Source organism: Heteronotia binoei, chromosome 1 (genome assembly GCF_032191835.1).
Source record: "Heteronotia binoei isolate CCM8104 ecotype False Entrance Well chromosome 1, APGP_CSIRO_Hbin_v1, whole genome shotgun sequence".
Classification (NCBI taxonomy): domain Eukaryota; kingdom Metazoa; phylum Chordata; class Lepidosauria; order Squamata; family Gekkonidae; genus Heteronotia; species Heteronotia binoei.
The window spans coordinates 59599993-59619298 of record NC_083223.1 but is presented as its reverse complement, the minus strand read 5'-3'; the positions used below and the strand labels follow the sequence as shown (position 1 = coordinate 59619298).

Genomic DNA, 19306 nt, shown 5'->3' with positions numbered 1-19306 from the left:
TAGGGGCCTCAGTGGGGCATTTTCTCTTGGGAATTTATCTCTGTAGTATAAGCTATGAGATGAGCTATGATTCCAGGGGATCCCCAGGTCTCACCTGGAGGATGACATCTCTAGTTGGTGAGGCAACAGGAAGTGAGCAGTTTAGTTTCTGTAAATACTGATGCAGTTAGGGAATAGGGTTGCCAGCTCTGGGTTGGGAAATCCCTGTTGATTTGGAGGTGGAGGCTGAGAAGGGTGAAGTTCAGGAAGGGGTGACAGCTCAGCAGGGTTGTGATGCCATAGAGTCCACCCTCTGAGGTTGGCATTTTCTCCAGGAGACCTGTTCTCTGTAGTCTGAAGGTTAATTGTAATTCCGGAGAGCTCTGATCTGAAGGTTGGCAACTCTAGGGGACACCAACTGCATGTGTGGGATTGGATTATTTCCCCAGTTCTGCTGAACTGAGGTTAGGTTGAGTGTGTGTGCTTAGCCTAAGGTGAACAGCTAGATTCAAGTACAGTGTTGCACCTTAGAGACCTGCTATGGTGGGCAATCTCTCTTTTGAAGCCCTTGGATCAGCAGGGGCAAAATGGAGGGGGAACTGGCATCATGCAATGCAATAAAGATTGAAACATTTCTTGAGAATCATGTGACACCATGATGTCTCTACCAAGTTCATACCACAAAGTGGCATTGTGTGATGTCAGTTTCCTATGTCTTCTCTCCCTTATCTCTAGGCACTCCATGTTCCTTGGGGTCACTGTCATGTTAATCAATTTTTAGAGGGTGGGGAATACTTCTCGTGTTTGCTCTTTCTTTTTGTCCTGCTTCCCCTCTGCCTGTAATTCAGTTCTTATATCTTGAAGGTCTCTTCTGCTGGAATGCCTGTAGTTAATGCTTTTTGCAAATCTTGCCGTTAAAGTAAATTTTATAAAAATGGAACTCTGCATGTGTAGGATTGGATTATTTCCCCAGTTCTACTGAACTGAGTTTAGGTTGAGTGTGTGTGCTTTGCCTAAGGTGAACAGCTAGATTCAAGTACAGTGTGCTGCCTTTGAGACCAACACAATTTTCTGGGTATAAGCTTTTGAGAGTCAGCTTTGACTCTCAATAACGTACACCCTGAACATTTTGTTGACCTCCAAGGCACTACTGGATGCAAATCTAGCTGTACTATTGCAGACCTACATGCCTACCCCCTGAAAGCAGCCTGAAAGTAGATTCAAACCCTCCAAAAGTCCATTTTTCTAACCACTATACTACTGGCATGAAGAAAGCTTTTGAATAAAGACATGATCAAATATTTTACTACCTAAACTGCAACTTGAAGTTGGGTAATTAAGGCTTTACTGAGGTCCCAGCATGGGGTTTAGCTATTCCAGGAACAATGTACTCAGCATTAGCAATATTAATGTGATCACACCAAGCCACATTACTTATTCCCGCTGGCTGTTGCTTGAGAAGTAGTTAGTGTGGAGAGAGGAGGAGGAGAGAGAGGGAAGTTCAGGATTTAATTTGTGCCAATGCTCTCTAAGGCTCAGCTCCAAAATTCATGAAACATAGCCCTAGACAGAATATGTTTTTATTTCAGGATCCCAGGCCTGAAAAAAGTAAATAAAAGATGGGGCTTCTGAGCATGTATCGATTGTATTTTGCCTCACCTGTATACTGCCCCGAATATTTGGAGGTGGACAATGATTACAGTTCACTACAGGATGTAAAATGATGTGGCCATTGCGCATTTGCAAGATCTTTAAACCAAGAAGTACATTGACCCAATTTATCTATATGACAGAAGTATTTCATTCTTCTGTTGTTCTAGGTGTTCACTATTAGCTGTGTACAGCTTTCCCTCAATTCCTGTTTAAGTAGAATTTATATGGTTCATTCTAGAATGGAGTTGTGCCATTTGCCCCATTTTTTCAGTTCTTCTACATTTTCCCTCCACTCCACACTACCCGTATATATTTGCACATTAATAAAACACTATAAAACAGCAATTATTGTGGTTGCACTTATGACTGTAGCAAGACTGACTTTGTTTTAAAAGGAAGCACATATGAGCCTCTAGGCACAAGAGGAATCTCAGTATAATCCTGTACACTTGAGTGGTATACATCTGGCATGCATTTTGAATAGTGGCACACTGTTCTGCACAGCACACAGGGCTGCTTTTCCACCCAGTGGACACAGATGAGTCCTGAAGTGCTGGTGGTACCACTAGGGCTCAGCTTACTATCAAAGTGTCTGGTCAGGTAAAATGAATGTCTTTTCCCCCCTTTTGTCTGCTAGTACACCATCTTTACATATAAACTTGTTTAAAAAATACTCATTTCAGTACTCCAATCCACAAGGACCTGTGGGAGGCATCTCATTTTCTTCTCCCCTGCTATTTATTCTTTTCCTGTCCCGAAAGCCCCCAAAGCCTTTTCCCCCTTTCAGGCTTCCTTCTCTGCTTCTCACCCACTAGCCAATCTACCTTTATCTGCCACCTGTCTTCAGCTTTCATTGCTTCGCTCTCCCCTGAAAAAGTCCTGCCTGTTTGCATAGTGCCAACCAGGCTGAACCCAGTTGCACATTGGGGACTCTGCAAAGACTTGTAGGGATCCGTTTTCTTTTCCCTGAATCACCCCCTCAACATTATTTCTCTACTCCTGGCAGCCCCCATAGCCATAACATTCCCTGTTTCCTTCTATTCTTCCTCCACCCACCAGTCTACCTCATATATGCCCCCATATTCAGGTATTTTTATTATTTATTTAGTTCAGCCGCCCTGAGCCTGCTTCGGCGGGGAGGGCGGAATATAAATAAAATGATTGATTGATTTATATCCTGCCTTTCTTCCCAGTGGGGACCTAAAGTAGCTTACATTATTCTCCTCTCTTTCATATTATCATCACAACAATTCTGTGAAGTTGGTTATGATAGGGTTGTCAACTTCAGGTTGGGAAATTCCAAGAGATTTGGGGTTACAGCCTTGATATGGTGGGGTTTGGGGAGGAAAGGGACTTCCGTGGTGTATAATGCCAAGGAGTCCACCCTCTAACGCAGACATTTTCTCCAGGGGCACATATCCCTGTCATCTGGAGATCAGTTGTAACTCTAAAAGAAATCCAGGCCCCACCTGGTTGTTGGCAATCCTGTGTTAGACTGAAAATATGTCCAAGGTCACCCAGTGAGTTTCCGAGGCAGAGAGGGAATTCAGACCTGGGTCTTCCAGATCTTAGTTTGAAACTCTAAATACCACACCACACTGGCTTTTGGGGGAAGCTGCTGTCGAGTCATGCAAGTTGTGTGGTAGTAAGTCGCTCTGTGATTGATGCTAGGTCTAGTCCCAATGAGTTCTCCCTCAAAGACCAAAACAACCTTGAAAGGGCCCTGCCTGGTTTCCCTTCCCCTGCCTTTTACCTACAGAAACCAAGTCTTGAAGGCTAGCAATACTGAATGGTTGCCTAGAAATGGCTACTGACCGCATTTGTTTCTTAAAGCTATGGGTGTTGAAAGTTGTTAATGGTCATACAAATGTCTGTTATGTTATATACTTCTTGACTGAGTAGACAAACATGAGATTAATAAATAGCTTGGCATATTTAGAACCCTGACTTTTCAATATTAGACTTTTTTGTGTGTTAAAGCTTGCATTTATTCTCACAGAGCCGTGAAAGAAATATTAAAGCTAGAAAATGCTTCTTTACTAAATTATGTTTTCCTCTTGTTTTTCAGGTCAGAACTGTGGAGGTTTAGTACAGGGTCCAAATGGTACGATAGAAAGTCCTGGATTTCCGCATGGCTATCCAAATTACGCCAATTGCACATGGATCATTATCACAGGAGAGCGTAACAGGATACAATTATCTTTTCATACTTTTGCTCTGGAAGAAGATTTTGATATTTTGTCAGTTTATGATGGACAGCCACAACAAGGAAACCTGAAAGTGAGGTAAAGTAACTTATAGATGTATTTTGTAGCATTCATAGAACTTCAATCTTATAATAGTTGGTGGGTGGTAACTGCACCCACTTTCATATCGCAGCTCAGATAGACCTGGAGAGAGGCTGACATGGTTGCAGCATTGCTGTTTTTCAAAGTCAACACCGGCTATTTTTCCAGAATGTCAGTATTTCTTCATTGTGTCGTAGATCATGCTTTTCCGCTTAAGTAATCAAAGTTACTGTTTGTTCTGTTCTTGCCATGTTCTATTCAGCAACAGAATTGTCAAGAACCATAAAAAACTATTGTTGAGTCAGTGGCATAGCTTGTTTATGTAGAAGAGCTGTATTGTGTTGCTAAAACAAATGTAGCTAAATCAGGGAAAATGTTTGAAGAGAAAACATAGCAAGCAGTATTTTTGACTAAATGTATATTCCAATAGTCTCCCTAGTTGTTTTTTTTTTTTTTTAAGAAAGTGAACCTTGGTGCATTTGTTCCTTCAGCCATATTTCTGACTACATCAATTTTGCTTTTATTATCAAGTAGGTATTAAAATTCTATACCACCATTCTTTTTTTTCATGAGTTCCATGGAGGTTTCCCAGCCAGTACTGACCAGTCTCAGGACTGCTGAATTAGAAAAGTTGCTTGACATTGGGGTCCCCCATGTTGTGCCTATGAATGCCACAGTGCCTGCCACTTCCTCTCCAGAAAGTAGATGGGGTCAGTGTAAGGCAGGGCTTATTGGTTGCCCTCATTTAAATGAAAAGGTTTTTCACTTCACTAATATCAGCTGCAGCCACTGGAGGATCAGAAGGACTTATAAACTGTTGGGCCTTCCTTAGACAGTATGTGACTTCATTATCCCTTCTGTTCTCACAAACTGTCACCGTGAGATTTTTTCCCCCAAAGCAGATGAAGTTTGTTTTAGTCTTAGAGTCCATGGAACTGGGTTCTTGCATGAGGGGAGATAATGCTCGGAAGTTGAAGCCCACCAATCTTTCTCCAGCCTTACTGTCTTTGCAGAGGGTGGGCCATACTTCCAACCAAACACTAATATTGACAGACCAATGCCAGACTCTGAATAAAGCAGATTCATGTGTTCTCTGTGATTGTCATGTTATTATTTGTAAAGCATGGAGGAGGTATGTGTCTCTGCCTCTTGGAACTGCTGTTTTTTGGGTAATACTCACCTCTCCCTCTCAAAAAGCTCGAAGAAAATGAGGACCGTTTCCTCTTCTCCATTTCCTCTTCTTCTAAAGCATTAGCTCATGATTTTATGGCATTATTTGATCAGTCCCTGCCAATTTATCTGATGTAGGCCTGTAGTATGTTCATAATGTACAACTATTGTCATTCCTTGGAGGGGAATATCTGGTCACTGCTATCTATGCTCCAAGCCAGATTCCTCCTATGTACTCAATAAAGTGGTTGCTTTTGAAGATTCCCTGGGAAATTCAGAGAGTTTTGAATGAGACTGTGAGATTACTGCTTGGTATCTGGAAACAACGTCTTTCCAGTCTTCACATAATTACATTGGCTTTCAGTTTGCTTCTGGGAATAATTGGAAGTATTAATTTTTGGAATTTTCTGTCCCTCTTGGTTCACTTTTGGTTGTCAGCTTGTTGACCTACAGGCTCACGGTGAAAGTCTTGGACATACTCCTAGGCATTTTATTGGTTTCTTTTCTCTGAGTATTACTTCTGAAACTCTGTTCCTCTTACTATTTTCTCTATTTTTATAACTTATAACATTTAATTTTATTCTGTGCTTATTGGTAAAATTATTTGCTGCAGCTAAGTTGTTTTAAATGACTTTTGGGTTTTGTCTCTGCAGTGCTTATTGTTTTATGCTCTTTTTAGATTTTATTGTGGTATGCTATGGGGTCTGGTATGAATAGACCTGGACAATTTTAATGGATAGTGCAGTATCCAAATGTTGAGGGGTTTGGAATGTTTGGCACGTTTGTACTTGTGTGTGTGTGTGTGTGTGTGTGTGAGAGAGAGAGAGAGAGAGAGAGAGAGAACCTGGAAGACTTGGTGATCTATGGTACTGACCCCTACTGGGGGCATGGAGGATATTCATAGAGGTGGCTGAATAAAGCCTGCCCCTGTATCTGGCTCTTGTATTCCAAGGTATTCCCATCCAAGTACTTGCCAGAGTCAACCCTGCTTAGTTTCCAAGATCTGATGAGATCATGCTTGTCTGGGCTATCCAAGTCAGGGTTCCAAGTGTCTTAAGTAAATAGTATGTATGAACTGGCCACATTCATCCATGCTCTGGCAAGGTCTAGTTTATGTAATGAGCTTTGTGTAGAAATATCTTTGAAGATTGTTCAGTGGCAAAAGTGTTGGCTACTGTAATATTTATTAAATATAGCTTACCAGTGTTAAAAGAGCTATGCTGGCTGTTTCTGGTTACCTTTAAACACTTGTAATCATAAGATGGGTGATCACTAGAGAAAAGTGTTGCCATGTGTAGTCAAGAGGTACATGCATGAGACACACATGTGAGGTACATGTGAGGTACATGTCAAGAGACACACATGTGTCTGTGTGATTTTATGACTAGAGCACAAATGTGTCCAGACATGGCAAGCACGTAGGGGTTTTCCATGTACCTTAACATCTCTGTTTCCAATTCTGATCCCAGAAACCTAATTCTTATAATTGTAGGACTCACATGGAGAAATAAGCAAATGAATCAGGGAGATAACATGATGTGGGCCAGTAGGGCTGTGTTGTGGAAGGGAAAGGAGGGACAATTTCAGTCCCTTGTCCCTCCTCACTCAGTCTCCAGATTCACATAGCTTATTTATTTATTTATTTATTTATTTATTTATTTATTTATTTATTTATTTATTACGTTCGACTTATATCCCACCCTCTCCGCAAGCGGACTCAGCGCGGCTCACAACAACATGTTAATACAATTAAACCAATAAAACATATAAAACCATAATTTACATATTTCAATTTTTAAAAATCATTCTGTGGTGCTGCATCAGTACAATATGGAGGCTTTGAATTTTCGGACAGCGATCACCAGCATTCTACGTGATGTCCGGTGGCAGCCCTCTTTCAGTTAAACATTGAAAGCCTGCTTAAACAATTCGGTCTTACAGGCCCTGCGGAACGCAGACAGATCCCGCAGGGTCCTTATGGCTTCCGGAAGAGTGTTCCAAAGTTCTGGTGCTGCCACCGAAAAAGCCCTAGATCTTGTCACACATAACCTGGCTTCTTTTGGTCCAGGGGCAGACAGTAAGTTTTTTGCCCCTGAACGCAGTGCTCTCTGGGGAATATATGGAGAAAGGCGGTCCCGTAGATAGGCAGGTCCCTGACCATAAAGGGCTTTAAAGGTCAATACCAACACCTTGAAGCGAACTCGGAACACAACAGGCAGCCAGTGCAGCTCTTTCAGCACTGGCTGAATGTGCTCCCATCGCGGCAGCCTCATTAACAGCTATGCCGCAGCATTCTGCACTAGCTGCAGTCTCCGGGTTAGCGTCAAGGGTAGCACCATGTAGAGAGCATTACAGTGATCTATTCTTGAGGTGACCGTAGCATGGATTACCATCGCTAAATCGTTGTGCTCCAGGAAAGGAGCCAGCTGCCGCACCCGCCGAAGATGAAAAAAGGCAGATCTAACAGTGCCTCCATTGTAAGGGAGGACTCAAGGAGCACGCCTAAGCTCTTGACCTTAGGGGGCGGTATTAGTGGCACCCCGTCAAGAGTCGGCAGATGGATCTCTCCCCTTGGACGACCCCGATAGAGAACCTCCGGCTTCATCGGATTCAGTTTCAGTCGACTCAGTCTAAGCCAAGATGCCATGGCTTGTAGAGCCAGGTCTAGATTTTCCGGGGTACAGTCAGACTGGCCGCCCATCAATAGATAGAGCTGGGTGTCATCCACATATTGATGACAACCCAGTCCGTACCTCCTGACAATCTGGGCAAGGGGGCACATGTAGATTTTAAATAGCATTGGGGATAGGACCGTTCCCTGTGGCACCCCACAGCTAAGAGAGTGCCTCTGGGATGCTTCCTCCCCTATCACCACCCTTTGTCCCCAATCTTGGAGAAAAGAGGTCAGCCACTGTAAGGCAGATCCCTGGATCCCCACATCGGCAAGGCGTCTAGTCAGTAGCTGATGGTCAGCCGTATCAAAAGCGGCTGACAGATCTAATAATAACAGCACTGCTGTGCCGCCCTGATCCAGATGTCGCATGAGGCCATCTATGAGAGCGACCAGAACTGTCTCCATCCCGTGACCTGGCCGAAAGCCGGACTGGAATGGATCCAGTGCGGAAGTGTCCTCCAGGAATCCCTGTAGTTGAATTGCCACAGCCCGCTCTATAACCTTACCCCAAAAGGGAAGGTTTCCATGTTGAACCTCAGCAACCACCAGGGTTTTTTATTTCTTTTATTTATAACATTTATACCTTATCTTTCTGCCCTTATCAAGGACACCAAGATGATTAATAAATTAAAAACACATATAATAACAACATGACTGATGAGCCATTAAACCCAAACCAAAATACATCATTACAACCAGGCCTTTTTTATATAAAGAAAAGCCCATCGGGAACTCATTTGCATATTAGGCCACGCCCCCTGACATCACCATTGCTTTACACTGGGCTTTTTTGTAGAAAAAACTCAGCAGGAACTCATTTGCATATTACACTACACCCCTGGTGCCAAGCCAGCTGGAACTGTTTCTGTGTGTTCCTGCTAAACAAACAAACGAACAAAACAAAACCCTGATTACAATTTAAACCAAAGGTAAAATATGTATAAAAAAAAACACTAGAATAGTGATTAAAATATAGGGAAGAAAGGAGTGATCATTGAGGAAATGTCAGACAAAACAAAGAAGTCTCAATGCCACAACCAAGAACGTTTCCACCAATACTCCCTGTAATCTGTGGAGTTTTGTGAGCGAAAATTCTATTTTGTGAGCTACTGACATAAAAGTTGTGAGCTACTGCATAAATTAGTTTGCTCTAAAGTCATCATTCCTGAACTAAGACAAAATGTGTGAGCCAGAGGCTAAAAAACTATAAGCTAGCTCACACTAACTCAGTTTAGAGGAAAAACTAGTTTCCACTAGCCTAATCTCAAAAGGAAAGGGAGCTTGAAGCAGGCCTCAGAAGTTGCATGTTGTGGTTGAGTAGATTTGAAAGTAGTGTCTTCATATTTTGAAAAGCAAAAAGAGGCTTCTTCATAAAAGTGATCACTATGACAAATCTCATTTTAAATATCCCCACTATTTAAGATGTGATAATTGCTATTAACTAGGAATATTCCTAACCTTCCAGCCCAAAAAGAGGATATTTTCATCCATTTTTTTAACCCCAAAAGAAGATAGAAAGGAAAAGGAAAGGTCCCCTGTGCAAGCACCAGTCGTTTCTGACTGGGTGGCATTACTTTCACGATGTTTTCATTGCAGACTTTTTACAGGGTGGTTTGCCATTGCCTTCCCCATTCTTTTACACTTTCCCTCCAGCAAGCTGGGTACTCATTTTACCGGAAGGATCTTGGAAGGATGGAAGGCTGAGTCAACCTAGAAGACCTTCTAGAAAGAGGACATTTGGTAACCTTGTTCATAATCTTTAAGGTGATCTTTAAGGCTTCAGGCCATAGTGGAGTTTAAAAATCAATATCAGTGCCTTGACTTGGGTCTGGAAACAGTTTGGGAGTCAGTGCAAATGGGTCAAGTCTGGAGTGATACAGTTCTCATGACCCAGACCCACTCCTAGGGATGCCTCCAGGTAGGACCTGGGGATCCCCCAGGATTACAGCTCTTCTCCAGATTACAAAGATCAGTTTCTCTGGAGAAAATGGATACTTTGGAGGATGGACTTTATGCCATTGTATCCCACTGAGATTCCTATCCTTCTCAGGCTCCATTTCGAATCTCCAGGAGTTTCCCAACCTGGATCTGATAACCCTACATACACACCCATCCCTTGCTGGTGGCTAGTGGGTGGGAAGGGAAGGAGACTGGCAACAATACTAACTTCAGTCAACATTCTGGCTGAAATATTCCACATCTGTTGAAGTTTCCAAACACTTGTGCAGCCTCACATAGTGCATTTCAGTAAAGTAATCTATATGTAGGGAGCAATTACAGGAATGGAGAAAAAAACATTGGAAAATTCTATGTTCCACACTTGAATGGTTGAATGGAGGTCGGTGAATAGCTTAGATTTAGTGAGCAGCTTAAAGAAATCCTCCAGTGTAGAAAGTGACCCACACAGTTGAAACAAGTGGCAAAACAGACTTGGAAAGAACACTGTTTGCATAGAGACAAAACTAGAAATAAGTTCACTAAGAGACATAATGGATTAATTAGTTATTCCTGGTATCATGAATGAAAATGAGCAGTCAGAAATAGAGAAAGCAAGAAGGCTACAGTTCTCCCTTAATTAGTGATCTGATGGCCATGTTTTCCTGGCATAACTGTTCAGTACCAGACCAGTTAATGTGATTGGTCTGGGTGTAATCCTACTTCTTCTATTTCTGTGGCATTTCTATGCCTCCTTTTCACCTAATTCAGTGTTCCTAAGGTGGCAACACTAAAACATTTCAGACATTAAACATCATTTAAATAATTAAATAAAACCTGATATAAACACATAAACAGAGAGGAGGCTAATAAAGGTTAGTGAGGGAATGCCAAACAAAACAAAAGTCTTCATCTTCTGGCAGAAGACAAAAATATAGGGAGACAGATGATTCTCCCTAGGGAAAGAAGTCAAAATTTTGGCAGTACAACCAAGAAAGCCTTTTCTTGAGTTGCTACTCACCTAGACTGATATGGCAGGGGCACCTGAAACAGGGCCTCTGAAGATGACTGCGGTGGTTGGGTAGGTCCATATGGGAACAGGACTCCATTAAAGCATGCTGGCCTCAAGCCTTATAGAACAGTAAAGGTCAATACCAACAACTTGAGTTGGACCTGGAAGTGAATAGAGACCCAGTGAGGATGGAACACAACTAGAGTGATATGTCCCTTATGACCCATTCAGGTCAGCTTTCTGCCTATAGTGTTTTATACCAACTGCACCCTTCAAGCAATCTTCATAAACCATATTGCAGTAATGTAACCAGATGTAACCAGAGCATGCATCACAGTGGCAAGGAAAGTCTCACCAACTGAACCTAGTGAAAGGCACCTTTGGCCACTGCTCCTACTTATTTATCCAACCAGAGGCCCAGGTCCAGCAGCACCCCCAAGCTGTGAACCTACTCCTTTAGGGGGAGTGCAAACTCATCCAGAACAGGAATGCCTCTGTTACTGAGTTTGACCCATAATGACCCAGATTTGCAGAAAATTCCTAAATATTGCTAGAACCCCCCCCCCCCCCCCAATGGAGAAAGCTGCACAAGTAAAGGAAAAAGAGTTCATGATGCTTAGTAGCCATTTGGAAAGTAGGGCTGGCCATCTGGCTGGGACAGCTGGAAAGCTGAAGAAGGTACATACCAACAGAAGCCACATCCAGCCACAAAAGAAGCCTGCCATGTAGCAAGACAGCCAGAATCAGTATCACTGCCTTTTCTTCCCTTTCTGGGTCATCACTGCTTTGGCTTGCCTCCTCCAGAGAGAGAAGAGGGACAGGTGGCAGAAACCAATAGTAGGCAGTGTTGTTGCTGCTGCTGTTTGCTGACACTTATTTTTCCTTCCTCATCCTCCCCATGTACACACAGGAAGGAGGGCAGACAAGTGGAAGTGGGGGTGGCAAAGAGGAGAAGGAGCTGGGGGGCTCTCTGTCTTTCTTCCAAGAAAGAGCAGAAAGAGGGCAAGGAGGAGAAAACTGCCACCCACACTCATAAGGGGCACCTAAAAAGTGACTCTCCCTCTTCTAGGCCAAGGGACTCTCTTCTTTCCCCCCGCTATGGAGATGGGGTGACATTACCTGCAGGTGGAGGGAGAGATTCGTATTCCAAGATGCAGCAGCTGCCGCTTCTCCTCTCCCCTGTAGTGAATGTGTGCTCATATGTGTGTGTGCATGCACCTGCATCTCTTTCCCTTCAAGACTGACCAAGGCTAGAAACATTTCCAGCTTCCCACTCCCTACTTTCAAATTACTGACACCTTTTCTGTTTTACCCACTTTCTTCCCCAGCACTACTAGTGCAAGGGGAGAAAAAACATACAAAAACTGTTTTGCTTTTCTGTAACAAGTAAAACAAACTCTCCAAAATTTGCTCCTACAGACATTTTTTTTAAAAAAAAAGAAATGCACTTTGGATGGTATAGCAGTGACAGAGAACAATGTCACTTATTCTGTCCATATTTTTCCCTAGTTTGTCTGCGCCAGTCTTTCATTCTGCACCCACCATGAATTTCTGTGACTTTTGTGCAGATACATGTGTATGTGTTTAGTATGTTTTGGAATACATGCTTTGTAATGGTGATAATGTATCCAAATTTGTATTCCCCCCAACCCCCCCCCCCCTCTGGAATATAATGATAGGAATTAGTTAAAATAATACAACCCAGATCAGTGAGGCATATTCTAGGGAGAATTCCATCAGAAATAAATTTAAAAGCATTCATAATATACCGGTAATTCTTAGGAAACTGATTTAAATATTTAATGTTAGGGTACCTAAAACCTCTACTGGAGAGCCAGTTTGGTGTAGTGGTTAAGTGTGCGGACTCTTATCTGGGAGAACTGGGTTTGATTCCCCACTCTTCCACTTGCACCTGCTAGCATGGCCTTGGGTCAGCTGTAGCTCTGGCAGAGGTTGTCCTTGAAAGGGCAGCTGCTGTGAGAGCCCTCTCCAGCCCCACCCACCTCACAGGGTGTCTGTTGTGGGGGAGGAAGGTAAAGGAGATTGTGAGCCGCTCTGAGACTCTTCAGAGTGGAGGGCGGGATATAAATCCAATATCTTCTTCTATCTTCTACTTGGTGGATCTGCATGTGGGAACCTCCCAGTTGCCCCTATGGCATTGAGTTCCAAGATTCCCAACCCCTCGATTAAAAATCCTTGCTCTCAGCATAACAATTGAAATGAAGAAACAAACTTTTGTCCAGGGAATCAACTTGGGCTATTTGTGCCAGGCAAGGACTTTATGTAATCTGTAGCACCTGCAGTCCTGTTATAGACATCTTAAATCTGTTAAGCTTAAAAAAAGTGTTTAGATTCTTGTGCCTAATGAAAAATCAATTTAAGTACCACAACAAGACAATGGTAACTTATACCTTTTAACAATATAAGAGGGATACTTGATCTCCGAGCTAGCTCCATTGAGACTTTTTAAAAAAAAAATAATAGTGATATGTAGGCCATTAGTTAAAAGCACTGTGCAAAAGCATGATGATCTGTGACTCAGTGGGCTCTACTGTGACAATCACTCTAATGAGGAAAATGCAGATAATGAGTGCAATCACTAAAATAGCAAGTTCTAATTAAACTAGAACAAAAAGCTCTAAGGATATACTCTTTGTCTCTTACACTTTGAACAGATTATTTTAGATACACAATTAACAACACTTATAACAGTGCTGAAAATACAAATGCATAATGTTGAGGTTATGATACTATGAATTATGTATTGAAAATAGTGTTGCCTATTCTAAAAATTGTTTTGAATATGCACACATGGAGTCAATGTGGTGTAGTGGTTAGCATTGTTGAACTTGTGTTCCTGTTCCTACTTGCTTTATAGCATGCTAAATTTCTTGAGTAAGTCACTCTCTTTCAGCCTTAAAATGGATAGAGAAGGAACATGTACACTGCCTGTGAAAAAGGATGGGATAAAATATAAAATGTGAGGATGATGTGATAAAATCCTCAAGGGATCCTTCAGCCTAAGGAGTCTTCCTCCAACTTAAGTGGCTTTTTCTCCAATGGAAGAACCACTTAAATTGGAAGAAGGCTTTTTAATCTGGAGGAAGGTTTCAACCTTTGCTTGGAGTAATCACTCCATTATATGTAAAACAGTGTATTTTTTCAAAGATCTATTTCCAGGTACTGGGAGAACAACTCCAGAAATAGGTGGATGAGATACTGTTCTTGATCCTTTTCAGTTTGGCTTCAGTCCTGGGTTTGGAACAGAGAAGGCTTTAGTGCCAGTCTCTATTTTCAGACGGACAAGAAGAATGTATCGCTATCATTGTTGTTAGAACTGTTGGCAGCAGGGTGCAGTGGGAGATGCTGAATCTCCCCCCTGGGAGTTGCCATGTAGGAGTGGGGGTGTTCTGCAAGGCTCTGTGTTGTCTCCCATGTCAGTATCTGTTTAAGCTCCTTAATGAGATAATCTAAAATTCTGAAGTACATTGTCATCCATATGCTGCTAGTTTCAATTCCAGTAGTACCTTAGAGACCAACAAAGTTTGTTGGGTATAACTTTTCAAGAGTCAAAGCTCCTCAACAGTCAAAGCTCCTTTTCTCAGAGCTTTGACTACCTCAGAGCTTTGACTCTCAAAATTTATACCACCCAAAATTTTGCTGATCTCTAAGTTATGGACTCAAATCTAACTGTTCTACTGCAGAACAATATGGCCACATTCTGAAACTATATATATGCTGATAACGTCCATATATATGTATTACTTTGAATAACCCACCAGCTGCTGCTGCCTCTGTCCTTGCCTGGCATCTAATGTGGTGGCCAAGTGGCTGAGGTACAGGAAGATGAATCCAAATAAGATGGAGGTGATGGTGGCTGAAAGGTCCACTCCTTCTAATGGTAGTGAGTATTGTTCTTCTGACCATTGATGGAGTACAGCTTCACTAAAAATTTTGATTAAAAGCTTGAGAGTCCTGTTGGATCCAGAACTCCTGTTCAGAAAAAACACACACACACACACAAGGAAAAGCCCTTCAAGACATGGGACTCTCATACTTAAATGACTGCTTCCTCCTGCTTGTTCTTGTGCAGCGGTTTTATTCTTCCCAGCAAGGTCTATTTATTCCAAACATTTCTATCCCACCTTCTCCTCAGACTCAGGGCTGTTATGAACCCCCACTCCATCCCTTGGCAGTGGCTGAGGTGACTTGACAATCTTATATCAATACAGTCATTGTCTAAAATGGTCTGGACTCAGGATTTCTCAGTGGCTGCCCCATGCTTGTGGAGCAGCCACCTGAAAGACTTCGGGAAGGTTCTTCCTCTTCTGGCTTTCTTGTGAGGGGGCAGCTCCACCCTGGGCAAAGGTAGAGGAATAAGTTAATTTTTTATTATTTTAAATGCTTTGCATATCTGTTGTTTAAATACGTTTTTAAATCATTTTTTGAAATAATGTTTTATATTGTGTAGCCCACCTTGAGTCTTAAGATGCTTGGAGAAAAGTGAGTATATAAATGATATAACTAAATATAGTCTTGCCTGTTCAATGCTGAAAAACTAAATTATCCTCCTATGATCAAGATGTTTGGGTCTGTATCATGGAATGAGTTTAATGTTATTTATATTTTCTGTCCCATTACATATTTCTGGTTCTGTTTTAAAATAACATTCATTTCCTTAAGCTTTGTGAAAGGATTAGTAAAGGTTATTTAAATGAAATAACACATATCAGTGATTAATTGTCCCTTAAGGGAAAAAAAAAACTGTAGAAACTAAGGCTGTTTTCCCACTGACCTTACTCCGGAGCGACGTCCCTCTTCACCGCGCAGCGTCTGCGCGGATTTCGCACCAACTGCTCTGCAGAACCCGGAAGAGCCACGGAGTGCCGCGGCTTTTGCGTCGCAAATGTAAACCGCCAAAAACCAACTTTACATTTGCGACGCAAAAGCCGCGGCTCTTCGCGGCTCTTCCGGGTTCTGCGGAGCAGTTGGTGCGAAATCCGTGCAGATGCTGCGCGGTGAAGAGGGACGTCGCTCCAGGGTAAGCCCTGTGCGAAAACGCCCTAAGGTTAAAGTGCTGTTGATTTGTCTGACTTAACCATACATTTCTGTGCATCATGATTTATACCTGCCAAGAAATTATATTTTAAATAGAGAATCTTTTGGGAATGTAATCAAATGCACTTAGGAATTAGATACATTTCAGCTGTCAGGTAAAGCCAAGGTATCAACAAATATAATCTGCCAGTTCAAACACCTGTATCAGTAGAAGATGTAATCTATTAAAACAGACACTTAAAGAGGTTTTAGAATCCACATGACATTTAAGACTCATGGTAGTATTTAGCTTAGCAGTAAAAAAAAAAAAATGAAAATATTACCTTCACAGGTTTTGTCACCATCCATATACAGATTTTTTTTTTTAAAGAAAGAAAATAAATATGCTGGTTTTATAAAGCTGTGTACAGGCTGTTCAAACAGCGCTGTGGAATGGCCACTGCTTCTATAGGTAGTAAGTATTGTTCTTTCTATTTGGGTACAAACTGCACAACCAGTAAAAAGAGATAAGAGTGCTAATTAGCAAAATGTCATTTTAAAGCATCACATCACAATATTGTGCATTATGCTGTTCAGTTATTGAAAATGTTTCACTATATTTTAGCACTATTGATGGTTACACTAATTATGGGCTACCCAGTGTCTCAGTCCAAATCTTGGATTTGTCATATAACCCATTGGTTTAGGATGTTAGATCCACTCTGCTCTGGAATTAATACAGCCTCTCTGTGTGATTTTATTGTGCAGTTCCATAATGAAGCAGATTGTTATGAAGGCCTTATAAATTTCCAAATGAAACTTACTTAGAAAAAATATTGTTCTGAACTTCCAACCAGTTACAGAATGATGGAACACAAAATAAAATGCATTTTAATGTGAGAACTTTACATTGTCTCTAAGCAAATATTACATTTCTATCAAAACCAGTCATGCCATTGGTTACCATGGCAAACAATTTTTGAATCACTCTGAAATCTTCAGTGTTTTCTTTTATCATTTCTAGATGTGCACTGAAATAAGTACAACATGTTAGATCTAACAATCTTCATCCTAGTTTTCAGTTTATTTGAATATTCCAATATCAGAAGTAAAATATACCTAATCCATGTGTATTCAGTTCTACAAAAAAAGTTAAACTATAATGTTGCACAGATTTTACTTTTGTTAACTATCTTTGTAAACTCGATTATTGGTATGACTGTGGTAATTCTACTGCATATTTAAACATTATCCAAGTTGGTCACTAGCTTCATTATTTCTAATTTATTTATTAGAAGAGTTTTCTACTGGTTGCCAAGCAACCATGCAAGTAAATGGTGCTGCAAATGCAATTCATCAGTTGTTATCAATCATTATTGACAAACTCTGTGTGCATATGTTCAAAGCATGTGCACAACGCATCCTTATGTGCTTCAGAAATTCATCCGAAGTAATTACAGCATCCTTGGTTTTGTAGAATTCCTGATTGATTCAGATTAAAATAACCTTCCATCCATTTCCCCCCACTTCACCTCCAAGACACACCCGACATCATACAGAGCTCCATCCTCTCCATTTTACCCTTACAACAAATCAGTGAGCCAGTGTATCTGACAGTGAATGGTCCAAGGTCACCCATAGTTTCATAGTAAAATGTGGATTTGAAGTTATGCCTCTCTGCTCTGGTCCACTAGGGGAACAGTGATACCACACAGACTTGCTTCATGTATAGGCATATATTGGAATAGAGAAAACCCTCTGAAATGAATATCTTTAGGAGCTTATTTTTATGCCAGTTTGCTCAAGATTGTTTTCTGTGCAGCAAAGTGCATCTGATGCATAGCTATTTTATTTATTTATTTATTTATTTTAGTAAATTTCTATTCTTCCCATTCCCCACAGAGCTCAGGGCAGAGTACAACATATAATAAAACAATAAAATACAATAAAAACATTTTATAAACAGACAACTCAACAGGACTCAGATTACCATGACATCACATATTGCCCAGCCTAGCCATCTCACATCATGATATCTCATAAGGATGGCAGTTATTATTCCAGTTCCTAGCACAGATGACAGTGCTGGCCAGAGAAGCCAACCAGATCAAGTATAGATGCCCGCAGCCTCAGCTAAAAGCCTGGCAGAACAGCTCCGTTTTACAGGTCCTACGGAAGGCTAATAAGCCATGTAGGGCCTGGATCTCAATAGAGAACTGATTCCACCAGGTTGGGGCCAGGACTGAAAAAGCCCTGGCCCATGTTGAGGTGAGGCAGGCGTCTCTTGAGCTGGGGATGGCCAACAGATGTTGGGAGGCTGAATGTAACAACCTTCTGGGCATATATGGAAAGAGACAGTCCCACAGGTATGTTGGTCCCAGGCCGCATAAGACTTTAAATGTTAGCACTAGAACATTGAAGCGAATCTGGTACTCAATGGGCAGCCAGTGCTGACTGAGGAGTGCTGGCTGAATGCCCACCCGTAAAGGTAGTGCAGTCAGCAGGCGAGCTGCCACATTCTGCACCCGCTGCAGTTTCTGGATCAGTCTCAAGGGCAAGTCAGCGTAGAGTGAGTTACAGTAGTCTAGTCTCAAAGTAACCATTGCATGGATCACTGTAGCCAGGTCCTGGGGGGATAGATATGGTGCTAACTGCCTGATCTGCCAAAGATAAGAAAAGACAGACCTGGCAACCATTGTGATCTGGGCCTCCATGGAAAGGGAGGTATCCGAGATCATTCCCAAGCTCCTCGCCTTTTGGGCTGGCACCAATGTGGCATCGTCCAAAGCTGGGAGCTCGATGCCCATACCCCCCCCCCCCGACTCAAGTACAGAACCTCCGTTTTAGCTGGATTCAGCTTCAGCCAGTTCTGTTGTAACCACCCAGCCACGGCTCCCAATGCCTTGGACAACTGGTCAGAGGCGGCAACTGGCCGACCGCTCATCAACAGATAGAGCTGGGTGTCATCAGTGTACTGGTAGCAACCCAGCCCAAAACCTCAGGCAAGGGGGCGCATATAGATGTTAAATAATATTGGAGAGAGAATAGCTCCCTGTGGATGTTGCAAGGAAGTCTGCTCACCAAGCACCACCCTTTGTCCCCGGAGAAAGAAGGAAAACTATTGTAAGGTCACCCCGCCCCCCGCCGAACTCCGGCGACAGCGAGGCGGTGGGTCATAAGGTTGTAATCGACCATGTCAAATACTGCTGACAGATCAAGAAGTATCAGCAGTGCTGACCCGCCTTGATCCAGATGCCATCTTAAGTTACCTGTGAGAGTGACTAGGACAGTCTTCATCCCATGGCCTGGGCGAAAGCCGGACTGGAATGGGTTCAAGGTGGATGTTTCATCCAGGAAAACATGTAACTGCTTCGACACCGCTTTCTCAACTACCTTACTCAGAAATGGTAAATTTGAAACTGGGCAGTAGTTGGCCAAGTCCCCAGGGTCTAATGATGGTTTTTTCAAAAGCGGACAAACCACTGCCTCCTTCGATTTCTCTGGGAAGGTCCCTGTTGAAAGGGACAAGTTGACAATATCACCCAGAGAATACCTGAT

The 19306-nt window shown here is 42.2% G+C and overlaps 1 protein-coding gene across 1 annotated transcript in view; it reads left to right on the top strand.

Annotated features, from left to right (window-relative positions):
• CSMD1 (CUB and Sushi multiple domains 1) overlaps positions 1 to 19306 on the top strand; it is a 1753937-nt gene that overhangs the window by 400207 nt on the left and 1334424 nt on the right. The window contains exon 2 of the mRNA XM_060234944.1: positions 3701 to 3917. Within this exon, the coding sequence (XP_060090927.1) occupies positions 3701 to 3917 (217 nt within the window). The remainder of the gene's footprint in view (positions 1 to 3700; positions 3918 to 19306) is intronic.